Source organism: Lathamus discolor, chromosome 2 (assembly GCF_037157495.1).
Source record: "Lathamus discolor isolate bLatDis1 chromosome 2, bLatDis1.hap1, whole genome shotgun sequence".
NCBI classification, from domain to species: Eukaryota; Metazoa; Chordata; class Aves; order Psittaciformes; family Psittacidae; genus Lathamus; species Lathamus discolor.
Window position 1 is genome coordinate 10,421,998 of NC_088885.1, and position 24,656 is coordinate 10,446,653.

At 42.3% G+C, this 24,656-nt stretch overlaps 1 protein-coding gene across 5 annotated transcripts in view; it reads right to left on the reverse strand.

Moving 5' to 3' along the window:
- HECW1 (HECT, C2 and WW domain containing E3 ubiquitin protein ligase 1) overlaps positions 1-24,656 on the reverse strand; it is a 253,047-nt gene that overhangs the window by 115,218 nt on the left and 113,173 nt on the right. For all 5 annotated transcript variants that reach the window (XR_010609789.1, XM_065665693.1, XM_065665696.1 and 2 more), the window contains one exon: positions 8,248-8,342. Coding sequence is in view for 4 of the 5 variants with exons in the window: in XM_065665693.1 (XP_065521765.1) it covers positions 8,248-8,342 (95 nt within the window). In the remaining variant the exon portion in view is untranslated. The remainder of the gene's footprint in view (positions 1-8,247; positions 8,343-24,656) is intronic.

Sequence of the window (24,656 nt, forward strand, 5' to 3'; positions counted from 1 at the left end):
CATCAGATGCCCAGTAAGGTTAAATCTGACCCAGTCTTTTCTTTGAAACAACATGTGTGAAGAAATCAGGGCAACAGGGACAAGCCAAAAATTTGCATCTGATCTGCAAAGTGAAGAGCAGGCTGTGGCCAGTGATATCTAGGGATGGCTCAGCAAATCTACAATTAATGCTGCTTAACCAGAGTCCATGAGAGGGCAAGAAGTTGACAACATGTGCAAAAGGTGGCCTTAACCCTGTTTTTTTGTTCTGTTCCTACTCTGCTTTTCTAACTGCACATTCAGTCTATATCCCCATAGGAAAAAGTCTGATGGATGAACACTTAAAGAATTATTTTGCTTAATAATTTAACATACGCCAGCTTTTTCTTATGCCATCTCTTCCTTGTTTAAATCCATTTCAGCTATGCCTACAGCAGTGCATTATATGTGAAGCTACTAAAAGAAGACAATGCCAGGATGGCCATGACTTCCACTTCAGGTCACTCATGGTCCACCCTTCATTCCACTGAGCAGGACAGGCGCTCCTGCCACCCACCTGTGCTTTTCTCTGCTTCAAGTGTCTGGTACAATGCCAGGGATACATTTGATATATAAGGCTAGCTCCTTCATGCTGTAGTATATTACCTGGATTCACACAAGATGCAAAAGGGCACTGGCTGTCAATGCATCAGCAGTATATGCAGAGTCACTGTTGGACACAGCATTCTATGTTGACTGTTTCAAAGTGCGACAACCACGTGTTGGACGTTCTCCTTGGTGACAAATACCCTGTTTGAGAGAAGTGCTGCGCTGGGTCATGCCCAGCCACTGCCCTGCATCACACTCACTCCACACAGGTGGTTTTTTTTCCTTGCTCTCCTACATGGGCAGTCCTTGGAAACATGTGAAGAAGTGTGTGAAGAAATGTGTGAATAATGTGAAGAAGTGTGTGAAATATGCAGGTGATTTACTGCAAAAACAAAAGCACAGCAGACAGGCTGAGAGAGCTGGGCTTGTTCAGCCTGGAGAAGAGAAGGCTTTGGGGAGACCTTAGAGCAGCTCCAGTGCCTAAAGGGGCCAAAAGAAGTATGGAGAACAAACCTTCTACTAGGGCCTGTAGGTGGATGGACAAGGGGGAATGGCTTTAGAGGGGAAATTTAGATTAGACATTAGGAAGAAATTCTTCCCTGTGAGGGTGCTGAGGCACTGGCACAGGGTGCCCAGAGAAGCTGTGGCTGCTCCATGACTGCCAGTGTTCAAGGCCAGGTTGGATGGGGCTTAGAGCAACCTGGTCTAGTGGAAGGTGTCCCTGCCCGTGGCAGGGGTTGGAACCGAATGAGCTTTAAGGTCCCTTCCAACCTAAACCAGTCTGGGATTCTGTGACTCTGGGTGCATTTCTTGGATAAAGGGTTTTCCAATCCATCCCAATTTTTGGCATTGTGACTAATTCTAGGTGCTTGTATCTGAAATTCCATTACGACAATCAAGTACACTACACCTCTGTCTTACATACAGATGGATCAATAAATCATGAAGACTGAAAAAATTGGTAACATTTAAATATGCAAACAGCTGTGTGCTGGAAAGCAAAGACATTCCTCCTGGGTTGGAACAATAAAAAAGAACGTACCTGCACGCTGAGAGTTACGGGCTGCTGCTCAGGAAATCAACGCTGATGCTCACAAAGAAAATTGTACCTTCCCTGCTCAATTTGTTCATGTTAGATAATAAATTCTGAGCACTTACCTCCTGTAAGTGGTGTAAATCTATGAATGGGTGGGGATAGGATTTTGAACCACACTGAGCTGAAAAAGCAGATACTGAAACGGGGAGAAAAAGCCACCGGGAGCACAGAACTGCATCATTTGTCACTGCAGCTATTGACGTATCTGAAATCCGTCATAATGAAAATGCTGCCTGAAGTGACTCTATGAGTGCTTGTTCTGTTCCATCCTGAGAGATTCTGCCAATTTGGAAGAAAATCTTTAAACATTTCCAGTAAAGTCAGTGGAGTTTCAGCACACGCTCCACACCTTTACTGAACCAAGGCTGTAACATCCCATATTACTCGGCTGCACTCAGAAGCCTTCAGTGCAGATGAGTTTTCTTAATTTTTAAAGACAATCTCTTGCCACCCATCCCTATTTAAAATGTTAGCAGAGGCAATAAAAGGAAGGAAAAGGTTATTATTTATAACACAGTGACTATAGTAATGCTGCAGTCAGAGACCAATTACACCCTGGTTACGCTTTCCAACTCCACTAATTCATATAAATGGGGTGCTTGCTACATGACAGGGTAATTGCAGCGTAAATACAATAGTCTTCATGTAACTAGATAGTGCAAAAGCACCCATGTTACTGAGGTGGCAGTAAGAAATAATTTGGACATGTCATTAACCTTCCAATTCTTTGAATCAGTGCTAATTAGGACACAGAAAAGCATAACCAAAAACATCATTACACTGAACTAAGGGCTCAACTCTGCAACTATTAGGAGGCTGCTCATGTGAGTATCTATGTTTGAACATAACTGAGTAGCACCAAATCAGTCTGTAAAACACTACCACAGCTTCATAATGAGCAAAACAAAATGAAAAAATGAATTAATGACATTTTCTTTGGCTGTACAATGTGCTGAAGGTTGTGCTCACACTAAAAATCATTCCCTTGTAGATGGAGGGGAAGGGGGAGAAAACTCTGCCAGGAAACCCCGCTTTTCTCCCAGTGTACGTTAGCTGTAGGTTGTGTAACGGCTTATCTGTGCACTCAGCTCATACTGCCATCTCAGATCAAGGCTTTAGTTAATACTATAATATACAGTGTTAAAAACAGTGGAGTATTAATGAAAATCCTTCTCTATTACCCCCAATCCTTTCCTTGCTCTCTTTTTTAACTTCACCTCTCTAAAACACTTCAATACAAGTGTATAATGAGTGTACACAGGACTTTGTAATATGAAAGTGTTCATGTTTCCTATGCACATAGTAAAATCTTTGCCAGCTCCCTAAGAGGTATTACTACACTTCTTTCTTGTACCTCTGATGAGTTTACTGTGAGCTATTGCACTTTCTTGACTCCAGACACAATAATGTTCTTTTCTACACAAGTGACTAAATTGCTTCTTGCACGCCTACAGACAACCAGTGTTTTCTGTAAATGCAGAACTTGCTGTTAAAATACTGAAGCAACTCTTCAGACCATGTAATAGTTTCTTTAAATTCAAAGCCTTATGTTTGCATGTTATACCACTTCTTGCTGTTACCTGCACTGGTGGCAGTGTATGAGCACATAAGGCAAGTGGGATGTGGACAGCATTGCTGCTGTTGTGAAAGCAGCACAATTTACTTTTCAGGAGAAAACTAAAACCACAGATATTTCTGACAAGTCAGAAACCTACACAGATATGGGAAAACTACTTTTCTTTCAGACTTACCTCAAATGGTTAATCAGTAGAATCCACTCTCTTTCAGCAGCTGTTTCTTAGCATATATATTTTCTGTCAGATATCCTCTACATTGGAAAGGGAATGTACCCTGTCAGAGAGCACTCTGTATTTGACTATTTGACTACTGGAGTCTACGCTTCCTTCCAGCTGAGTATTTCCAGTCATCTCCCCTGTCATTTTGCCTCCACTTTTTCATTCCTGAATGACTCCTTCTTCTTTGCAGGTAACAGGGATGGGTAGAATACAGGTGTTACTAACAATGCTACTGCTTGCCTTGCATTCAAAGGCAGCTGCAAGTTGCGGAGCTGTGGCTACTTCTTATGTCAAGATAAGGAAAGGAGATTCTCTTGCTTACTCCTGACAAATACCCCATCACCTACACCTACAGCACACCCACAGCTTCCAGAAAACTGCCACTTCCCTCCCAGAAAATGCTGAGCCTTTCAAGGTACACCACTTACACTTGTTAAAGATGTACCTGGCTTGCATTCTTTGCCATGATTAATTGCAACAGCCTGATGTTGTGTTCTCCGTAAGCTTTTCTCTTTTTTTAACCTCAGCTGCTGAACAGCGCAGAAGACACTGGAAGTTTCTGCTCCCTCTTAATCTTCTGTTTCTTGAAGTACAATTATTCTTACACTCTCAAATCAGACTGCTAGATTTACTACATAGCCCCAGAAACACTGTTTTAAAACTTACCTATCACAGAATAAGACGTGAAGGGAAAAAGAACACACACAGCTGAGATTTTTAAATCCAGACTTTGGAAAGAATGACAGATACAGCTGCTTGTACATCGACACTCTCATAAAATCCTGGTTTGCAGCACACACATGGAAATGAGGCAGAATGCTTCATTATCAAACATTCCTCAGCAGCCCATGCTCTGACGTGACAGCACGTAATGCAAATATTTACAGCAGGAAGTCCTCAAGAATGATCAGTCACCACCAAATGGCAGCAGCTTATCAAGCAGTTATTCCTGCTGTGGGAAACCCAGCTGAGGCAGCATTTCCACACAAACACAACGCAGAGAAGGTCTTTTTCAATAATTAGCTCCAATTTACATAGCTTTCCCCACGATGCTAAGTGTATTTGACAAGTGCCATCATGATCTATGAGACAGGAACTGTGGCACGAAAGCTCCAGAGGTTTGATCAGCCGTGGTTCTTTGCATCTAATACACAGCGAGTGAATGCTCCCAGTTTAGTGGAGACATTTGTCCTGAGGCTAAAACATTGATTCTCCACTTACTGTCTTTAATTGTGATATATCCAATTTATCTTTCTAGGCTATAAACTCTAAGGGAAAAAGGTTCTTTTTTCATTGTGTATGCTGTTCTTGTACCAGCTTTATTTTACTGCAAAAGAGCCACATTCAGGTTAAACCACTTCCACACTAGCAAGGTAACATTTTCCTATTGCTAGAATTAATTGCTGCAACTTACATTGTTTTTCTATGACATCTGATGTAAAGTTGAACTGGTGGTGACATTATTAATGAATGAAGAGCAACAAATAGAGGAACGCTCCAGATGTTGTAAAAATGTTCTTTTGTACTGAGAAAACTGTTTGCTCATCCATATCATGGTAACGTTTCTGCTTTAGTAGTATAAACTGCTGCGCATAAGCTTCACTGCTTTCAGTGTGCCACTAGTCCAGAGAAAGAAAAGCCATCCAGGATGTTTCTTTCTTCCAGAATTGCAGGTGCTTTGTTTTACTGCCATTACCCCCTAGGCCTATCCACTGCCCCCAATTCCCATTTATGCTCCTGCCACATATAAGCTGGCTAAAGTGCACAGCCCTTCATTCCCAGATATTCAAGCCTGATGATTCACAGGGGATAAAATGTGACAGGACTTTTCACCAACAAATGAACTGCAGGGCATCCTCATCGGCAGGCAAGGCAGCTTTAATAACTGGGTTACAGCATGAGGAGATAAACTCAAATGGAGCAGAACATTCATAATACAAAAAACGCAAGATGCTACTCAGCCTGAAGCATCATCGGTGCTATAAAAGACATCCAACTAACACAGCAACTTCTGTTTCCTTTGGAAGCAGGATTCTTTTCCATTTCAGCTGCAGCAAACTGCAGCCAGACAGTGAAGGGTGGGGGTTTTGTTGTGTTTTCTGAACTGTGGTGTTAGGATACTGGTGGCTACTGGTGGTTACTGGTGTAGACAGACAGGACACGCACCAAGCAGCCTATGCGGCAGCTGCTGCCCATGCCACGGGAGATGCCACTCGCCCGGGGGCTAGGACACAACCCGCTTGGGTGGCTCTGGCATCAGCTGCAGATGAGTCTGTGCTCGCGGTGCAAACACTGTCCCCAGAAGGTCACCTGTCCCCAAATGCTGCTTCTCAAAGGACACCTGCGCTGGATCTTTGTTCCAAGCTGTGCCAAATGAAAAGATTTGCTTGTGCCAAATACACAAAGCCAAAGACTGTCTGCCTACTGACAGTCTAAGCTGCAGAGGGAATTTGTGCTTGTTGAGGGCAACCAGCTTTTCGAAAAATTCAGCCCCTATACCACAGCAGGATCCTTACTGAGATTTCCTCCCTGCACAGCTGTAGTGTCTAGCACACTAAGGTCCCAGAGCCACTGCTAAAACTCCTACTGACTGCAAAAGAGGGTAAATTTCTAAGCACAGACCACAGGCTTCCCCCTTCCAGCAGAAAGGATGTTCAAAAACCTGCTCCAGGATTTGAAGAAGGCTTCCTCTGATCAGAGCCCTTCTCTGCACCCAAGCCAAAACAGTCAGAGGACCACAGCTTTTGGTGGTAGTGTGAGACATGCCATGCCTGGGGCAGTGCTCAGAATCACCGGAGCAATAAGAATAACTGAGGAGTTTGATGCATCCAATTTGACCACAAAGGGCCCTCTGTGTCAAGTCTTGCTAGGGTGAGAAGTCTCAGGGACCTCAGATGAGCATGTCTGTCATGGCCCTTAACTGATCGCACAGAGGAAGAGGTGGAAATAAAACAAACTACCACTTCCCTGTCCAGTTGTGCTCATATTATGATTCAAGACACAGAATAAAAAGAGACGAGGCTGCCCACCCAGTACACTCCACTGTGGAGCCACTCCAAAGGGATGGGGAGGGACCCTTGTCCTTTCCCGGGTAAGGAAAGCTATGCTTTTACTGTCTGGCTGATGATGGATAAGCATAGCAAAGTACAAACCAGAATATCTACTTTTAGAATGCTACTTCCAAGGACACTGATTTGGCCCTCAAATGGAAAACCATTATCTGATACCACTTTTAATCACGTTTTTTATTCTTCAGTCATGTACAGCATACTTAGCTGAAGGTCAGAATAGGTGGTTTTCATCTGATTTCCACAAAGACTGAGTAATGCATGAAGACTTTCTTTAAAACACAAGTCCTCAGCTGAAAGTCTGAATGGTTGCTTTATTTCCATATATATATATGTGTGTATTCATAAGCCTCAACAGAAGAACTTGGAGAGATGACATATTTGCACATTACTAAGGCACAGGTACCCAGACATTCTTCTATTAATGTAAAATGTATTGCTGATAGTTAATAATGAAAGAGTAACCCTTCCATACTAGACCTGAAAAATTTGCTTAATTGGTTCAAGCTTAGGTCTAAGACATGGATGTGAATCATGCAAAAATACTGTTCTGATCTCTCAGCCTACCGGTATTTGTTGCCTTGGTTGGCTGGCTTACCTTTCACAGAAGACTAGGACTACATCAACAACATACTGTTCCCCCAAACTGATGATAACTGGGAAATGAACAACAAGTCCCAAGTCAACAAGACATTACTCACTACAGGCTAAAAAGAACTTTACAGCGTCCCACACAGTAAAGATATCAAAAGCCACACCATGTTTCTCTGAAGACAGCTGAAGGAAACTCTCCAGGCTCTGAAAGCGCTGAATGGCTTCACAATGAGCACGTCAGAAAGGCACACTGAGACATGAACACCTTTTATTCTTATCAGACTCTACCCAGCATTCAGTTTGCAGCTATTGTGTGCATGAAATGTAGGTGAAGAGAAACCACCAGGTAAGACAACTCTTTCTTGAACGTATCTTCCAGACTAAACATCCAAGCTAGTTCTATTCTAATGCAGGTTGGACTAAAAACTCAGCTCATGCAGATCTCTGCCAAGACAAGCCTGGCAGGCAGCGAAACACTGTCAGCAAGGCCAGACAAGCTTTGGAGGTCAGCAAGTCTCTCTGCAGGCTTCTAAAAAATGTTTCACTCACAGGGTGATCAAATTTTCCAAAACCAGGCAAGATATAAAGCTTTTTGGAGCCATTTGAGCCGCAGAGTTTGCTAAGCTCTAGCAAATCAAGATTGCTCTCAATGAAGCCTCAATCTGTCAAAACGAATGTTCAGTCTTCTGATGGATCAGGCCCTGAATGCCTGCTTCTTACCACTGATGGAAGTGTGTCACAGCGTAGCTGTTCCTGGAGCTCAGAGGCAGTGCTGCAAAAATGCTCATGCCTTGATTTTGAGAAAAAGCACTTTAACATAGGAAAATCTTGTCCCTTTTCTGGACCTTTACTGTATTTACCACCCAAGGATCCCAAATCCTCTAGAAGTATCACACAAGCCTCACAACACCCAGCAGACAGAAGATAACTTTACAGAACAGGGTACAGCTAGGACATGGGTCTTGCCCCAGACCAGAGCAGTTCTCTGTGACAGTTTGAGAACTGAATATGCATTCTCTTGGCATACAAAACCACACCTGAACTGAAAGACTATCCGTACCTCTGTTTGCACTGAAGAGGAAACTTGGTTTTCATATAAAAGTACACAAAGCAGGCAATAACTTACGGGAGCTGCGTTGTTTTTCACTGTGACGCTTGGCGTTGTGGCTCGTAGTGCTCCACTCACACCATGGTAGTATTTGAAGCAGATCTTTGTTTCAGCTAGAAAAAAAGAGGATTATTTTAGATTAGAACTGCCACGGAGAAGCTGCATGATGGGGTGCAGCACAAGGCTGGCAAGCAGTTAAATTGCAAGTGGTTCAGCCCTGGTTGGCTGGCATGAGAGGACACCCCCTGCTTCCAATCTTCCCCTTCAGAGTGAAATTTAGAGATCAGTTCCTGCAACTTCAAACAGTTAAAACCACTACCTCTTCTGAGCAGCAGTTATGACTGACAGACCTTAGAGTACCTGATCAGCATCCTTTAGCTACATGAGGAAGAAGAACAGATGGTTAGAGAAACCCTCCCTATTCAGATACACCAAACACTAATGTGCAGAGAAAGTGAGAAACTTCCTTAGGACAACAAGATTCCATAGCTGCTTTCTGACAGGTTTCACTGAGCCAATTTGTTCTGGCCTTGGTCAGGGCAAGGACATAGATCTACACAGATTAACGGCTTTGCCAGTTCCTACATTAAAGCACAGTACAATGAGACCTCATCTTAGCACATTTCCACTGACTTCCAAAGATTTTGATTAAATAAGGAACATAAGCAAGACCATGATTTTGGACTCATAGTGCTGTTTTTTGCCACATGCATTAGTATTCAGATCACTACATTAAGCGAGGGAAACCCTTTTCAATATCTGTGTCAAGGCACAGAAGTAGTGAAATCAGCTTCTTGTTAATTGTCGCCTTACAACCCACTTTCTTATAATAATAAACTAGGATGTGAACTGGGTTGGTATGTGCTTACATACAGCAAGGACACAGCACATAAGCACTGTGTGTAACAGGTATGCTTGAAGGATCTGAAAAATGCCTGTTTCATTAAAAGCAGCAGTCACATCTGGCAGTTTTAAGTGGATAATGCAATGGAAATTTTAGGCTGTTCCATGATGCACTTGAAGGTGCTTTTCATCATCAAGATTTGATTTAACACCTTGCTTTGCTGCTGCTGCTGAGACCCAGGGAAAACACTGACCTTTGCCTGCAGAGCCACAACAGACCCTGTAACTACAGTGCTTATGTAAGAAAATAGTCACATACAAAATGCATCTCAGTTTGTAACACCAGTAAGAAAGTAAGTGAAGTCACTACAGCTGTGACAAAAGATCATGCAACGTTAAGAGCTGATGCTGTGATCTGCCATTTGGTAGAATCAAAAACCAACCATGCAGTGCCCCAAGAGGAAGCAAAACGTGGTGGAGAACCTCAAAACCACAGGCCTGAACTGCTTCCCCTGAAACCTACAGATACACAGAATACAGAAAGAAAAATAAGTCTCAATTTGGTTTTGCAACGACAAAGTAGTTTTAGAAGTGTAAAGCCTTCCCAGCTTTCCTATGTGACTAGCGAAATGAGCTTATGTTCCAAGTGATTGGAGCACTTCTCACTCACAGGTGGCTTCACCACTCTCCTCCCCAGGGAGGCATCAGGAGGTGCAGTCCATTGACAAGAAGCACAGTACATATGCCACCCTGGTTTCAATCCCCATCTGTTCTTCAACAACCAGGAGCACATTTCTACTCACACAGTGAAAACCTCTCCCACTGTATGCACAGACCTGCACATGTGCCCTTTTTACCTCCCAGCACTCCACGAGGAGTGGATCAGCGTGGCCCATCCTGGGGTTTAATTCACAACTCTGCCCTAAACACAATTCTGCAAATTCAAGAGGTTTACTTGAGGTGTCAGTGGAGCTGAGCAAGCGACCCTGTTGTTGCACCTGGGAGCAGCAGTTGTTTCCTTCTGGCAGCAAAAAAAAAGAGCTGGCTGAGCATGTGGGACTGAAAAATTGCAGTCCAGAGTGAATTTCCGTGTTGCAATTTTCTCTACAGGACTTTTAACAGCTCAGCAGTGAACTCATTTAGAAGACAGCAAAAGCTGAGTGTATCACAATAGCTAAAACATGCACTTCTCACCAATTACTCAAATCTTAATTTTCCTCTCCCCTGGACATTTTTAGCTGCAGTTTACATGGAACACTGAGAACTAGAATAAAGAGAAGCTTTGTAAAAATATTTTATTTTTATTAACTCATATGGTTAACAAAATAGAGCTTCAGGTCTAGCCTGAAGGTATGACAATGTTCAGACCTCACAGCACAAAACCATCGCAGGCTGACAAGTAGGAATTCAGTTACCATGTACACTGGGAAATGATGGTTTAAAAGAATCTATTTAATTAAACTAAAAGTATTAGAGAACAGAAGGATGTAAGAATATATCCTTATGTAGGTATTCTGGATATTGGTATTCCTTTCAAGGACAAAGGGTTACTAAGATGACTGAACATGTATTTGGAAAGAACTATCTGGGTTATTGAAGATCATAGAATCATAGAATGGTTTGTGTTGGAAGGGACCTTAAAGCTCATCCAGTTCCAACCCGTGCCATGGGCAGGGACACCTTCCACTAGACCAGGCTGCTCCAAGCCCCTGTGTCCAACCTGGCCTTCAACCCTGCCAGGGATGGGGCAGCCACAGCTTCTCTGGGCACCCTGTGCCAGCGCCTCAGTACCCTCACAGGGAAGAACTTCTTCCTTACATCTAACCTGAACTTCTCCTGTTTAAGTTTGAACCCACTGCCCATTGTCCTATTGCTACAGTCCCTGATGAAGAGTCCCTCTAAATCATCCTTGTAGGCACCTTCCTCTCAGTTTCATACAACCACTATTTCTAACACAATTTTCAATGAAACATACAGATGCAAACTGGCAAGAAAACAACTCAGAGAGATGCAAATATCACACCCAATCCAGAACAGTGGCAGAGGTGCAGCCATTCCTCAGGCAGTATTTGAGGCGGTGATTAATGAACGTCAAAGGTTTCCATCAGAGAGCAGACCTGACAGCAAACAGTCTTACGGGAGCCTTCACAGCTAGAAAAACTGCTCTGGAAATACCAGGGGAACAACATTTTGTTTTTCTTGATTCCCCCCTTCTCCCTTTTTACCATCTGTTTTTCAGATTGAAAATATTAATAAAATGGTTATTGTCAAGGGATAAACAAAATTACATACGATTTCCTTTGGTGCAAAAATGCCACTCAGACTCTAGTTGGGCTTTTTTTGGCTGAGAGTCATTCTTTCCAAATACCATTGTTGGTGCCATGTTTTTTTACTTCAACAGAGCCCTAACATTTTAATCCATCTGAAGACTGTTCTTGTATTCCTGAATCACCTCTGAGACATTTCCAAAACAGATGCAGACATTCACTGGCTTGATACCACTGCCTCTGCAGATGAACAGAAAGTACTGGAAGTACAGGCACGGCAATGATATAAATTAACCTGAATATTATCCAGCTGGCCTTTGGACATTATATGCAGTTACAAGAACTGTCTGAATTGTAGTCTTGTAGAATAGCTTGTTCTGGAATAAAGGAGACCATTTAACTCTGTCCTACTGCCCTAGCTACATGGCACAGTGTAGGTCAGGAGTAGGCGTCCAGTTAATCCCAAGTAATAAATAAATACATGCTGTTATTATTTTCATCTCAGTAATTACGAGTAGCAGCTCACTGGATCAGGTAACGAAGTTATGATGTTCAAATCAGCAAGTAACGATGTTAAATTCTCCTTTTCATTAGCATAAATGGCAGTTATACTGGTGAATCTTCCAAGAGATGAGATGTCTGAAGATGCTCTGAAATACTTGTGTCCATGACAATTACCAAATTACTAAGCAGTATGAGTGGATGAGGAATAAAACAGCATTATATTCCCTTTACACCAGGCTTGGCATCTCTATTAAACCACAGCTGTGTTACAGCCTTCCACTGCACTGATATAAATAAGACAGTCCCCAGTTGTATGCTCAGATCCAGCACTACCAGAGGTAGTGTGTTGTAGTCTGTAACTACCAGAGATATAGAAAATGCAACTGTCCAAGAAAGACCCCCAAGGCAGTGTATCAGAGCCAGGCAACAGCAGGGGTGAGTCTGTTTTGCTCCTTGTACCACAGCCTGCAAACACCTCTGAGGGTCCAAAAGGAGGGATGCTCGCAGGCAAGGGTGAGGAGCCGGGATGTCGCCCATCCCCGGACACAACAGGGTCCACTCCTGGTTCAGAGGAAAATTGTGAAGTTTGAATTTTGCCAGAGAACATCTCTGCCATGGAGCTCCATCCCTTTCAGAAGAAGAATAATAATCCGGTCTGCAGAAAATGATTTCTCTATCAAGCCCTGAGTTATCTCAGTCACCAAATCAGTTTTGCAAATTAACTGGAAAATGAATTTACCAGCTGGACATAACTCTTCTTCGCAATATTCTATTCTGCCTCCTCAATCACACAGCCCTTGAAACACCCTACTTCTTACTAAACTGAAGGGATAAGATCTAGTAGGGTCCGCTGATGAATTGCAGCTGGAGGTATTGAAGGTTGAAAATCTCTAAGAGGTGTCTTAGTTTCCATCCAGCCATTCTTGCCTGTCAGTGTTATTGCTCCTGTTGGTGTATTTGATACCCTTTTCCTTGAAAATACTTCTATTCCTACTCACCTTCCCCATTCCTTTAGAGTTGTCAGAACTGTCCTAAATCTCTTCTTAAAAGTTCACTTGCACTTATAACCCTCTCCTCCTCTTACTAAGACTTACTAAGGCTAGTCTGGCCTCAGAGGCTTAGCTTCCACCTAAAGGTGGATTTATTCATATATTCTCTCAAATACAGAAAGCATCACTGCCTGGATTTAAGCAGTTTCCCTTGTTCACCTAAAAAACAAACCAAAACAAAAAGCCTAACAAGTATTTCAAGGAAAGACTAAATTATATTCTTTGGGGGAGGCAGGAAGAATCAGCTAGTGTTTGATTGGAGTGTGTGCTACACCTGAGGCACTTCCACAACCTAGTTGTGATTTACTCCCACGACACTTTTTGTTTCAATTAGCTGAGGTGACTAGGCATTAGCTAAGCATCTCTCAGCACTGAACAACCTCTCAGGGAAGTTCTTCAAAATGGAGTCATTTGTGATCAATTTAATCTACTACTAAAAAAAAGGTGTTGTTGCTGTTTTAGGCAAACATTGTGCAGAAAAAAAGTGAGAGGTGTCAAACACCAGTAATGAAAAGGTCTTTGGTAAGTGGGTGGGAGCCAGGCAATTAAGCTGAGTCATAAAGTCTTCTCTAGAGAGTATCCAGAATTGGCATAAACAAACATACGATACTGTGATATAATCAGATCGTTATGGGACCATCTTGAATTAAAGTAGCCATGGTGATCGCTGGAAGTAGAGACAGTCAAAGTGGAGGTAGGGAGTTGACAGAGGGAAGAACTGATAGAATACAATGGGGAAAGTGGGAGAGGCATATGAAAAATTAGCACAAGGAATTAAAATGGGAAGCCAAAATAGAGAAAGATTAAAGGCAGTTTATAGGCATTGCAGTACTGCAAGCAATACTGAGCAAGCAACAGCATCAAAACGTGGAAGCTGAGGGAAGAAGAAGATTGAGATTAGAAGAGGCTCACTGCAGAGTATGAGCTGGGAGAAAGACTGGGACTGTATAAATGAAGCTAAATGAGAAGAAAGTGGGGAAAAAAGAAACCAGGCAAGGAAAGGCATAAAGGAAGAGAGTAAGAAAGTCAAGCCTGAAGAAAGAAAGTGCCCTCTCACCAAAAGCTTCATGAAGCATAGAACACAATTTATGAGCTGTATCAGGAACTACCTGTGAAACCCTGTGTAAAAGTGCGCAACCTGTCCACTTCTCATGCATTACCCCCCTTTTCTCCACCTGCTGCTGCTTCCAGTACCCACCTCCTGTTTTGAATACCACTGGAAGTGTAGACAGCAGGTCAACTGTGCAACCTGGAGAGTCAAACCCCAGTGCTCCTGCATCAGCGTGAGCCTCTCCCTGAGCATCAACAGCTTTTAGATAAATTTAGGGAGTTTCTCCTAATACTGCCCTGTCAGCAAAGAATTAAGACATGTAGCAAAGAGAAAAGGTAAGGTTATTAGTAACAGATCTAATTTGTACTTCCAGCATCGATACATTGTCCTGTTTATTTCCACCATGTGCGCCTGCTGCTGCTCCATGCAAGCAACAACTCTTATTTCTTGCGCTGCACCAGGAAAAATACCTGTTCCAGGAATTGCCTGTCCAATACGCAACGGTGACACTATAACTGTCAGGCAGGTCTGCTGCTCAGCCACCTATGGACTGGGTATTTCCTTCAGCTGCAAAGTGCATCTGCTCACAGTGTTTGTTTAGTATCATAACCACCTACAGTTTCCCGTAAGGCACCTCAGTTTTTAGACAGCTGACAGTTTCGAAGCACGCAAGGCCCAAACCAATGTGTTTCTTTAATCCCTGCTGCAGAATTTCTTCCAATTTTCTGATTACTTTTTTCTTGCCCTGCTCTAAAATGTGCACAAACACAAGTGAACAGACTATTAAAAGACCTCTGTTGATAAACTCTGAGATACAAGATTAACACTTCCAGGCAAGAAAGAAAGAAGTACCTGGAGACAGAATTAAGGCTGGCCAGTACATAGCAACAATTCCAGGCAGAAGCCTTTGCAAGGAAACTGTAATAGCTCAAAACCAAGCAACAGAACACCTAGAAAGCCTGTAATCAAGATTAAATTTAAACGAAAAATCCAAAATTGTCAAGCTGCAGAAATGCACAGTTAGAACATGCAAATAACATTAACTCTGCAACAATTAACACTGGTTTTCCTGTTTGTAGTTGTAACTGACAACTGAAGAACAGAATAAGTGACCCTTAGTAATTTTATTTCATCTTCAGATGGGTTGTCTCAGACTGCTATTGCTTCACAAGGGCTGCACATCCAGGACTGGAGTTGTCCCCTTTAAAACAGGAGAGCTGATTATCATTTATTATATTATTGATTCTTTGTTCTGATTTGTGATCCATGGATACCCTCTACAATTGACTTTCACTTGTATTTCCCTTGCTCGGTAATTTGATTCAGCAGCTACCTGCCTCCAACCACCACAAGAGTAATGGGAAATTAATGCACTACAGGGTAGTAACAAATCCTCATACTGGGCCAGTCTCCTCTGGCCCAGATTCACTTGTTCAGAGCCCTCACTGTTGCATGTTCTGTACTGCACTGATTTTGGGTCTAGCTTTGTATAATGCACCTCTATTACTATGCTGTTCATATGAAGTGACATTGATCTGGTTACCCATGACTGTACCATTCATTATCATTCTTCAGAGTATTTTCGGGTGTAGACTCCTGAGCATAAAAGACAAAAATCACATAATTTTTGTCTTATGAAAAGAAATGTGTCCAGGAGTTTCTATTACAGGAGTGATACAAGAAAGTGGCTCTGTAAACTGCTATATAGGGAGAATATATAGATCTATTTTCAGCAGACTGTTGCTTATGTGCTAAGTTCATAGAAGTTGTCATATTGGCAAGACTAATTACTAAAGAATGCTAGCAGTTGGAATGGATGTATGCTTATACATTAATTTCCAGCACTTGAATATATTTCTCCATCCAGGCAGGACATCTAGCATTGCTGATTACTAAAGTTGCTTGATGTTTTTCATTACAAACCTTGCTTTCAGTTGCTCATATGTTTTCAAAGAGACATATATCTGGAATAAAATTTTGTATGCTGGATTTCCCCCTCAGATCTACAGAGATGCACAGCAAGAAAATCCAGAAATTGGATAAGGGTAAGGTAAGGGAAAAACATGGGTTTATATCCATTAAAGATTTCATGGGGTGTTTTTCCACCGAAGACCTTTCCCTTTTACCCTCCATGTTAATATGCAGCAGAAGTCACTATACAAAGCGTGTATTTTTTGCTGTTCCTGTAAAAGTACATTAAAATTCAGCTAACTTACAAGCCTCTCCAGAAAATTCAGTTTGATATGCTCACTTGAGACATCTGTGATTTTACCATCTAAATGCCTAGGAAATCCTATCTGTGCCGAGCACGTTCCAGACTGGCACAAAGACAGACTTTTTCCTGCGATACAGATCTAAACTCTTCCTGGCTGTGCCACATCTGGGTGCCTCTCCTGGGAGCAGGAGGATTGTATCCCTGGCTCTCTCCCCACTGTGCCAAGTAGCATGGAAGAGAAGAATATGAACCCACTGCCAGTTTTCCCCTGTTGAAGGAAGAGATGGAGGCAGCTGGGGAGATCAGGAGTGGGGGGTGGGGAAACAGCAGCACTGTTTCAGCCTTGCTAGGACAAATGAGCCAGCTGCCAGTGTGGGACTTCAAGATGCCAATTAGGCAAACACAGGGAGATGGCAATGGGATTTATGGCTCAAATTCTGTCCAGTTAGGCAGGGGTTGGAATGCATGAAAATCTAGCGTCATCCAGCAGCCCTTGTGAAAGTCCAGTTCATTACATTCAGGGGCCTGTACCATCCAAGTACCTGGTAAGAGTAGTGTTTAGATTGACAAGTAGAGTCAAGGCAGAGTAGAGCAAGGCAAAGCTTCTGCAGATATCCACCACAGGGAAGGTCAGTGGAAGGATGCCACTGCCCAGGCAGCAGCTAAAGAAGCTAAATGTCTTTAATAAAAAGGTGGTTTAGACCTTACGCAGTTAGGAATAGAACCTGCAGTTTGCACTGGGGCATATTTTCCAACTATTACCCACTACTTGAAATTTATTGCATCACAAGAGTAACGGAATTGAAATTTGGGTTGCTCCAACAGCTCACATCCTTGAAAATAACAACCTCCTCCTAAAAGTATCTACAGATATGGGAGATGGGAGGGAGGAAGGTCTCTGCTTTACCATTCCTGGCACTGAGTAATCTCTCATCCCACTGAAACCAACAGAACGATTTGCTCCATATTCATAAAAATATCATGATCCAGCTCAGAACAGGCAAGAATTTTATCTACTTACCTGCAGTCCAGCCTAACACTGCTATCTATCTGCTCTGCCTTTATGGCCTGTTGTAAAGGAAGGACTGATAGACACCAGTCTGAGTGAATGAGAGCTGGGGATGGGGGGTGGGGAGGTGTTGTAACAACTTACCTGTCTTTCATCAGGAGAAGGAAAAGGTGTTTGAGAGAGACATTTTAGTCACTGCAAACTGAAAATTAAGGGCTGAAATGAAACTGAGACTTTAATGAAATTCCAGAGCCTACAGGAGTATAATGTTTTTATGTAAATCAGCCTAATGATGAGTTTTTCACCACCAGCATTGGCAAGTGAGCAATTTATTTGAGAAAAACTTGCAATCATCAAAGCATTTTTAACTGTGTGATAGTGGAGTCCACAATAACTGGAAATCATGCCTAATGTTTGCTCTCTGATCCTAAGCACTCATGCACCTTGTGTGAAAAACAACATTGCAGGCAAAATCAAACACATGGTTCATCTGTTTATGAGGGAGATGACCTAAAATAACTTCTGAAATGCAACAATTATATCAGCCTAAGCTTTTATAGAATCATAGAATCATAGAATAGTTAGGGTTGGAAAGGACCTCAAGGTCATCTAGTTCCAACCCCCCTGCCATGGGCAGGGACACCTCACACTAAACCATCCCACACAAGGCTTCATCCAACCTGACCTTGAACACCGCCAGGGATGGAGCACTCACAACCTCCCTGGGCAACCCATTCCAGTGTCTCACCACCCTAACAGGAAAGAATTTCCTCCTTAGATCCAATCTAAACTTCCCCTGTTTCAGTTTGAACCCATTACCCCTTGTCCTGTCACTACAGGCCCTGACGAAGAGTCCCTCTACAGCATCCCTATAGGCCCCCTTCAGATACTGGAAGGCTGCTATGAGGTCTCCACACAGCCTTCTCTTCTCCAGGCTGAACAGCCCCAACTTCCTCAACCTGTCTTCATACGGGAGGTGCTCCAGTCCCCTGATCATCCTCGTGGCCCTCCTCTGGACTTGTTCCAGCAGTTCCATGTCCTTTTTATGTTGAGGACACCAGAACTGCACACAATACTCCAGGTTTTAAATAACACCTCTGTTTTAAAGCTTATCATCATCATCTTGGTTACAATGGACTCGACAGACTTGACAGCTCTTTATCAAAATTGAATAGTAGAGTATTTCCAGTACACCAGAAATGAGCCTTGCCTCACATGCACAAAGCAATCTGTTTCACTGTCTAAGTGGCCTCTTAGTTAAGTTAGAGTCACTGACAATATTCAGGAGAATAACTTGAACTGGAGATAAGTTGCTTAACTGTGTTCTCAGTTACGACAATATAAACTAGAGCACAACATAAACACATAGAAAATAAATATACAGAAACACTGACATCCCTGAGCTTTGTTCTCAGTCAGCAGAGGCACTGTGAAGGTGAACTCAGAACTAAACAAAAGCTCACAGCTCCTCAGGATAGGAGGGATGGGCAGAGCTGGGGACCCCTCTCCTCTCTTTAATGTAATTTACATCTACTGGGCTGTCCCAGATGAAGCAAGCTCTTCTGGACTGCCCCTGTTGCAATATATACTTTAGGCTTTCAGATATAATGCTTGCCTCAAGTTAATTGTGTCCTAGAGCACCTGCCTGTGAAACATCAGCTCCTTGCTTTTATCAGGGCAACAGTGGTTTAAAGTGTTCATTAAATACGTATGATTGGATTAAAGCCTTCAGGCACAGCCTTAAGCAAGAGATAACGCATGAACTTCAGAAGCCAAGTGCCTGAAACACAGCTCTCAGCATGTTTTTATTCCCCTTGATCTCAAGTTATGGGTGGACCAGGCAATGCTTGGATTTATAGAAGCAGAAATAACATCAGCCTTATGATCAATGATTAGTATTTAGGAAGGTGTAAGCCTTAACTTCACCTGGTGCCTGCCCCGGGAATGGACAGGAGAGCATGAAAAAGGACATCTTGCAATGCCAAATCCAGCCAAGTACTGAACTTTGTGAGGATTCGTGTTTCCATTTACATTAAAAGCAGTTTAATTCAAGATACCTGCTACAGCACTTCTTGAGCAGATTTATGATCAATCACCTGACAAGCATAACTGAAATTCACATTAGAAACAGAACATATTAGAAGCAGAAACAAAAGAGTTACTCTTTTGGGTTTTCTCCCTGAGAAAGCTATCTTTGAAGATGCTAGTCCCAAAACCACCCATCATGGACCAAACCATTCCCCCAGCTCCTCTTACATGTTAAGTCCTTTCTCTTGTTATACTGCAAATTCCCAGTCAGAAGCTCTATCTATTCACATTCAAGAGCCAAGATCTCTACAGTCACTATAAGAATGCTTTGCAACAACAGTTTTTTTGTGTCTAGCAGCCAGATCATGCAATATTAAAACTCATAGTGTTCACTCTGACTGGGACCTATTACAGTCAGTCAAGCATGTGCCATGCAGCATACAAAGAGAGTCTTGCAAGAAGTCCTTGTGCAACAAGACGTGACTATTACAAAGAAAAAGCCTTTGCACTTGGATACAAAAGAAGCCAAGAACCTAGCGCTATTACTGACAATATCGTAACAAAGGCTTCTTTTCTTTTTTTATACATTTAATACATTTTAATACATTCACACTTCAGAATCCATATGCACACATATCTCTACTGCATATCTAGAGATATTTTTAGCCTAATATTTCCATGACAACAAAGCAAGAAACGGTCAATTTGAGAAGATGGCTGAATCAAAACTGAAAACGCTTATAGAAGCAGCTTCCCAGTGTTCAGATTGTTTCAGTTACCCACTACACCAAGCACATTCCTGTTTGTTGCTGTTATTCCTAATCATCAAATTAAAAAACTAATTCTGAGTGATTAAGAGACTTACACAGCTGCTAACACACAACTGCTCATTGCTGTCATAGCACAAGCACCTGAATGCAAGTAAAAAAAGACAGCAAAACACTACCTTAGATTGAAGTGAGAACTCATAGAGAAGAGTAAGGAGAGATGTTGTGTTATTCTCTTAGGTAACGGGCTACACAAACCAAAAATGCGATGGTGAGTGTGATAATTTAAGCTTTCCTGACTCTACCACAGAGAAGAACCATCTGCAGACAATTCTGGAAGAGAATCCTTTGCAAAATCTGGAAGACCAAAATGAAGGCCAGTATTCCCAACAGTGGCATGAAAGGCAAGGAAAACATACAAGAGAGCAGCACAAAGAAAGGCATACACCTTTCCCTTCACCTCAGGATTATTTGGTCTTATTTGCAAGGCACCAAACAGCTCTGCACAGCGTGAAGAGAAAATGAGGAACAATTGCACCTGGGGTCTGCCACTGTAACTCTACTGAAGGCAAAATACAGTTCCAGCACAACAGTGCCGCAGAGATTGGGATCTTTGGCACACTGGTTCCTGCATTCACATTACCATCTTACAAACATTTTATTTCTTTCCATGTTACTTTTTTCCTTCTTTGCAGAAAGCAGATGAACAGCAATGAACAATATGTATTCTATCACTAAATACTTGTTACATTATTAAATACTAATATGAGATGAACAGCCTTGCACTGCAATTACCCGATGACTCCAATTCCCTAAAGTTCAGCTGTTCTGAAAACCAGCATTCTTTGAGGTCTTGTCTTAGTACTCCAAAGACTTACCTGGATAGGTCTTGTAAGCATTAATTAAACAGAGGAAAAGAGACTTCTGTGTCTTCACAACACAGAGCCATTCTCTTGTTTAGACATCCCAAGCATTTAGAATTAATTGGGTTCGCCCACTCAGAACCATGGGCTTAAATAAAAGCTGCATGCTATGCAGCTATGCTGTGTGGGTTTTTTTCTCTCCTTTTAGTCTTACAAATACTTTGTTTTTACAATTTTCCATTTGTTGAGAAACGACAGGTAGAGAAAGAGCACTGGCATCCTTTAGTTCTCAGAGACCTGTGAGCCATGCTGCTGGTTGGTGAAACCACATCAGCATGACTGCTTTGCAAACACATTGCTGCATCTGGGTGTAATGGATAAAAATGTGGCCTTATTCCTTTAAAACAATGCCACCATAGCTCTTCTCCTATGTACTGCTGCTAAGCTCAATAGGGATGGGAGTGTGGCATGGGTGGGTTTAGCTATATTTACTTTTTCCAGCAAAGACTGGGAAGAGACAAATGAACTCAAAGCCCAGGTTACCCAGAGACACACAGGAGATCCCAGAATTGTCTGCTTGACACACAGCCCCTATTGTAGGTCTCTCTCTGCAACAACACAATCTCTGCAGATAAAAAAATCCCTGATGCGGATAGCCATTATAAGACACATGGTGAAGAGAAAAGCCCCTGGCATTCCAGCTTCATATACTCTGATCAGTCTCATTATCATGGTTTCTATTCCAATACCAGTTCACATACTGTCTACGTCCCCTGCAGTACAAGTTTCAACATAAGTGCTGCTTTACATGATGCTGTGCATATCTTTCACTACCTACTCCACATAAAAATGGAGGAGGAAGTGCAGCTGGCTCCAGGGAGATACACATCAATGCCTCTGTGGCTCCTTTCTCACATGGCATGGACCTTTCCTTCCTCAGAGCTGCTTAGGTCTCTGGCAGTAAAGAGAAGGCAGCACAACCAACTCCTGCTCCAGGAACTGGGATTGTGCCCTAGTTATGTTTACATGTATTTCCATGCTATTAACAATGACAAGACTGTTGCTGATGATAGTATATATGGATTATGCCCCGCAGTAAGATACGTGTAAGCCATAAGCTTGGTCCTGCAACACTCAGCATACGAAATTCCTTTACAGCAAAGCAATTCACAGGCAGTGCTGCCTACAGAGATGATGCCAAGCTGTGTCTAAGGTCTCGAAGGGAGAGAAAGAAGGTGCCCATGTCTCATGAGGGAGGCTCTGGAGAGCTCAGGATCTGAATCAACTGAGAAAGATTCACATCAGAATGAGAATTAAGGCTGGAGTTCATCAAGTTTAAATCTACAACTCTGTAAGATGCTCTCTAAAGATCAGTAAGAACCTATTCATTAGAAAAATAACATTTTTAGCAGGAATCATGAAGTGCACTTCTGCTTTTGACTGTAGTTGGATTCACAGCTGTATGGGATGTTGGAACACAGCGCTGAGCCTCTCTGCTCTCTTTTACAAAGGTGAGGACAGATCCATCAAACATTGCTGCTCCTCTGAAGCTTGCCCACAAAGTCATCATCTACAGGAAGCATAGTATGAGACTTTTGGGATTCACTTGACAATTTCCACTGTAGAAGGAGAAAGCAGGTAGCTTGCTGCATTTGGTTGAGTCACTCCAGGGTGAATTATTTCTTATCTTTTGGCTTGAGATGGCCCCTATGTACCTGCTCACCCATTCAGAAAGCTCCTGTTCACAGGGCATTTTGATTAGGTGGCCTTGCTATGGGGGCTATAGTTAACTTCCTGGGGAATTTATGTAACAAAGCACAAACTATCAAGAAGGAACAAATCAAAAGGCTGCTAAGAAAGAGGTATTCTACCTGTTACTACTTCTCACCTTAGAGATCCCTCTGACATCCCCTATTTCAACAACTAGTTTTCTTTCTTCTCTAGAATACCAACTTCTGTTCACCATTTATTTGCAATCTAATAATTAGGGGAGAAAATTGCTGTAATCACAACATGAAACATGACTTTTTAAAACCCAGCAACTCCAAAAGCATCTTATTCAATACTGGCAAAATGAAAGGGCTATAAATGGGTTACAATAAGTTAAAAAGCAAGATAAAATATCCTGACTGTAAAATGTTCAGTGAGTCTCTAATGAGAGCATTGGGTGAGTGTATTTGTTTTCAAATGAAATAAAAATATGGAACTGTAGGAGAAATATTACTATGAAAGCCATGCTGCATTTGTGCAGGTTAAAAACATTATTATCTTGCAACATAGAGCGGAATAATAAGGAATGGAAATACCATGTTTAAACAAAGAAGGGGACAAAATCATAGACAAGATACTGCAGAGCAAAGAAGATTTAGTCTCTAGAAAAAAAAGCAAGATGCACACTAGGAGACTGCAAAAAAAGGGTCTTCAAGTCATTGTTAGTTCCTGTTGATTATAAACCCACATTCAGATGCCAGCACGTCCATCACCTGGAGATGTCTGGCTGCTGGCTGGCACGTTCTCCCTGGCTTTGCACTTCACTGCTGGGACCCAGATGTTCACTGGGGCGAAGCAGATGTTCGCTTCATTGGCTGGGGTGACATTTGCAAGCCTTCAGAGCTGCTGTCCTGACAGCAGTAACTCGCAGCTTGCTCAAGCCCATCCAAGCTGAAAGTGCTGCAGTCACACACACAGGTAACAGACAGGAAACATTACTGGTTTGATTTTTTGATAGCAAAGGCTGAGGTCTCCAACCACAGCATGCTCAACTCCCATGGGATTTGCTGCAGTGTGGATAGGAAACCCTAATGCAAATTATCTATAGCCTGAACAAGATCTAACAGCTGTTATGTGACAAGACACAGTGGGATGACTGTACAGTCCAGACTGCAGACAACCTAGACTATTTTTAAAACACTTTTCCAGAAGTAAGCTTGAAGACAACCTAGACAAAATTAAAAGCAGAAGCAAAGGGCATCCGAAAAAAGGAAGTAACAGTGGGGAAAAGATGATCCTGAAGCAAATTGTCTTTGAATCATCTGCACATTTGTAACACGTACTATTGCTAATTTATACTTAAGTGTATCTTATATAGTGCTTTTTCCTCCAATTTGCCAGTTACATACATAAAAATATGACACTTTATCCTAATCTTGGCACTCACAGTCATGCCTCGTATAGCCAGCCACAAGCAAGAGATTCTCAGCCTTTTACTAACTACCCTATATGCAGCAACACTGAAAAAGGAAAATGTTGTATCTCTTTCTGGAAGACAGATGTCAGCTGCCTGCACGTGGGTAAGGCTGAAGACTTCAAGCATCCTGCAGAACCTGTGCCACCACTTTGCCATCCCAGGCAGAAACATGCTGAGCATTCAGATGAAACGCTTTGATGCATTCTATTTGAACCTCTGCCACTGACTTACTGTAGTAGTTTCACTCCTTCCTAACTTAATTTTCTCTGTAAGATAATGAAAATTCCACTTCCAGCAACCCAACAGAGAGAGGAGTAAGAGTGTTTGCTAGTTCTTTTATAAGCCAGTTTTCATAATAATGGGGCTGTTCTTCAGTCACAGCAGAAAAGTATTCTCTTCTGCAAAGCAATGCTCACAACCACATTTAGTAAGGGCCCTAACAATGTGTATTAGCAACTGGAAGCATAGAAGCTCCGTAAGTCAAATTCTGAAGAGGTAATACGGTGCAGCTGCTCAGTCTGCCTCTGTCAAGGTAAGGCACTATACACACACTTCTCTGCTGACCTGAAGGGATTGGATTGAGCAGGTCATCACAGGAGTTAGCTCTACTTATTACTTAAGCTGCAACCATCAGGTCACACTAA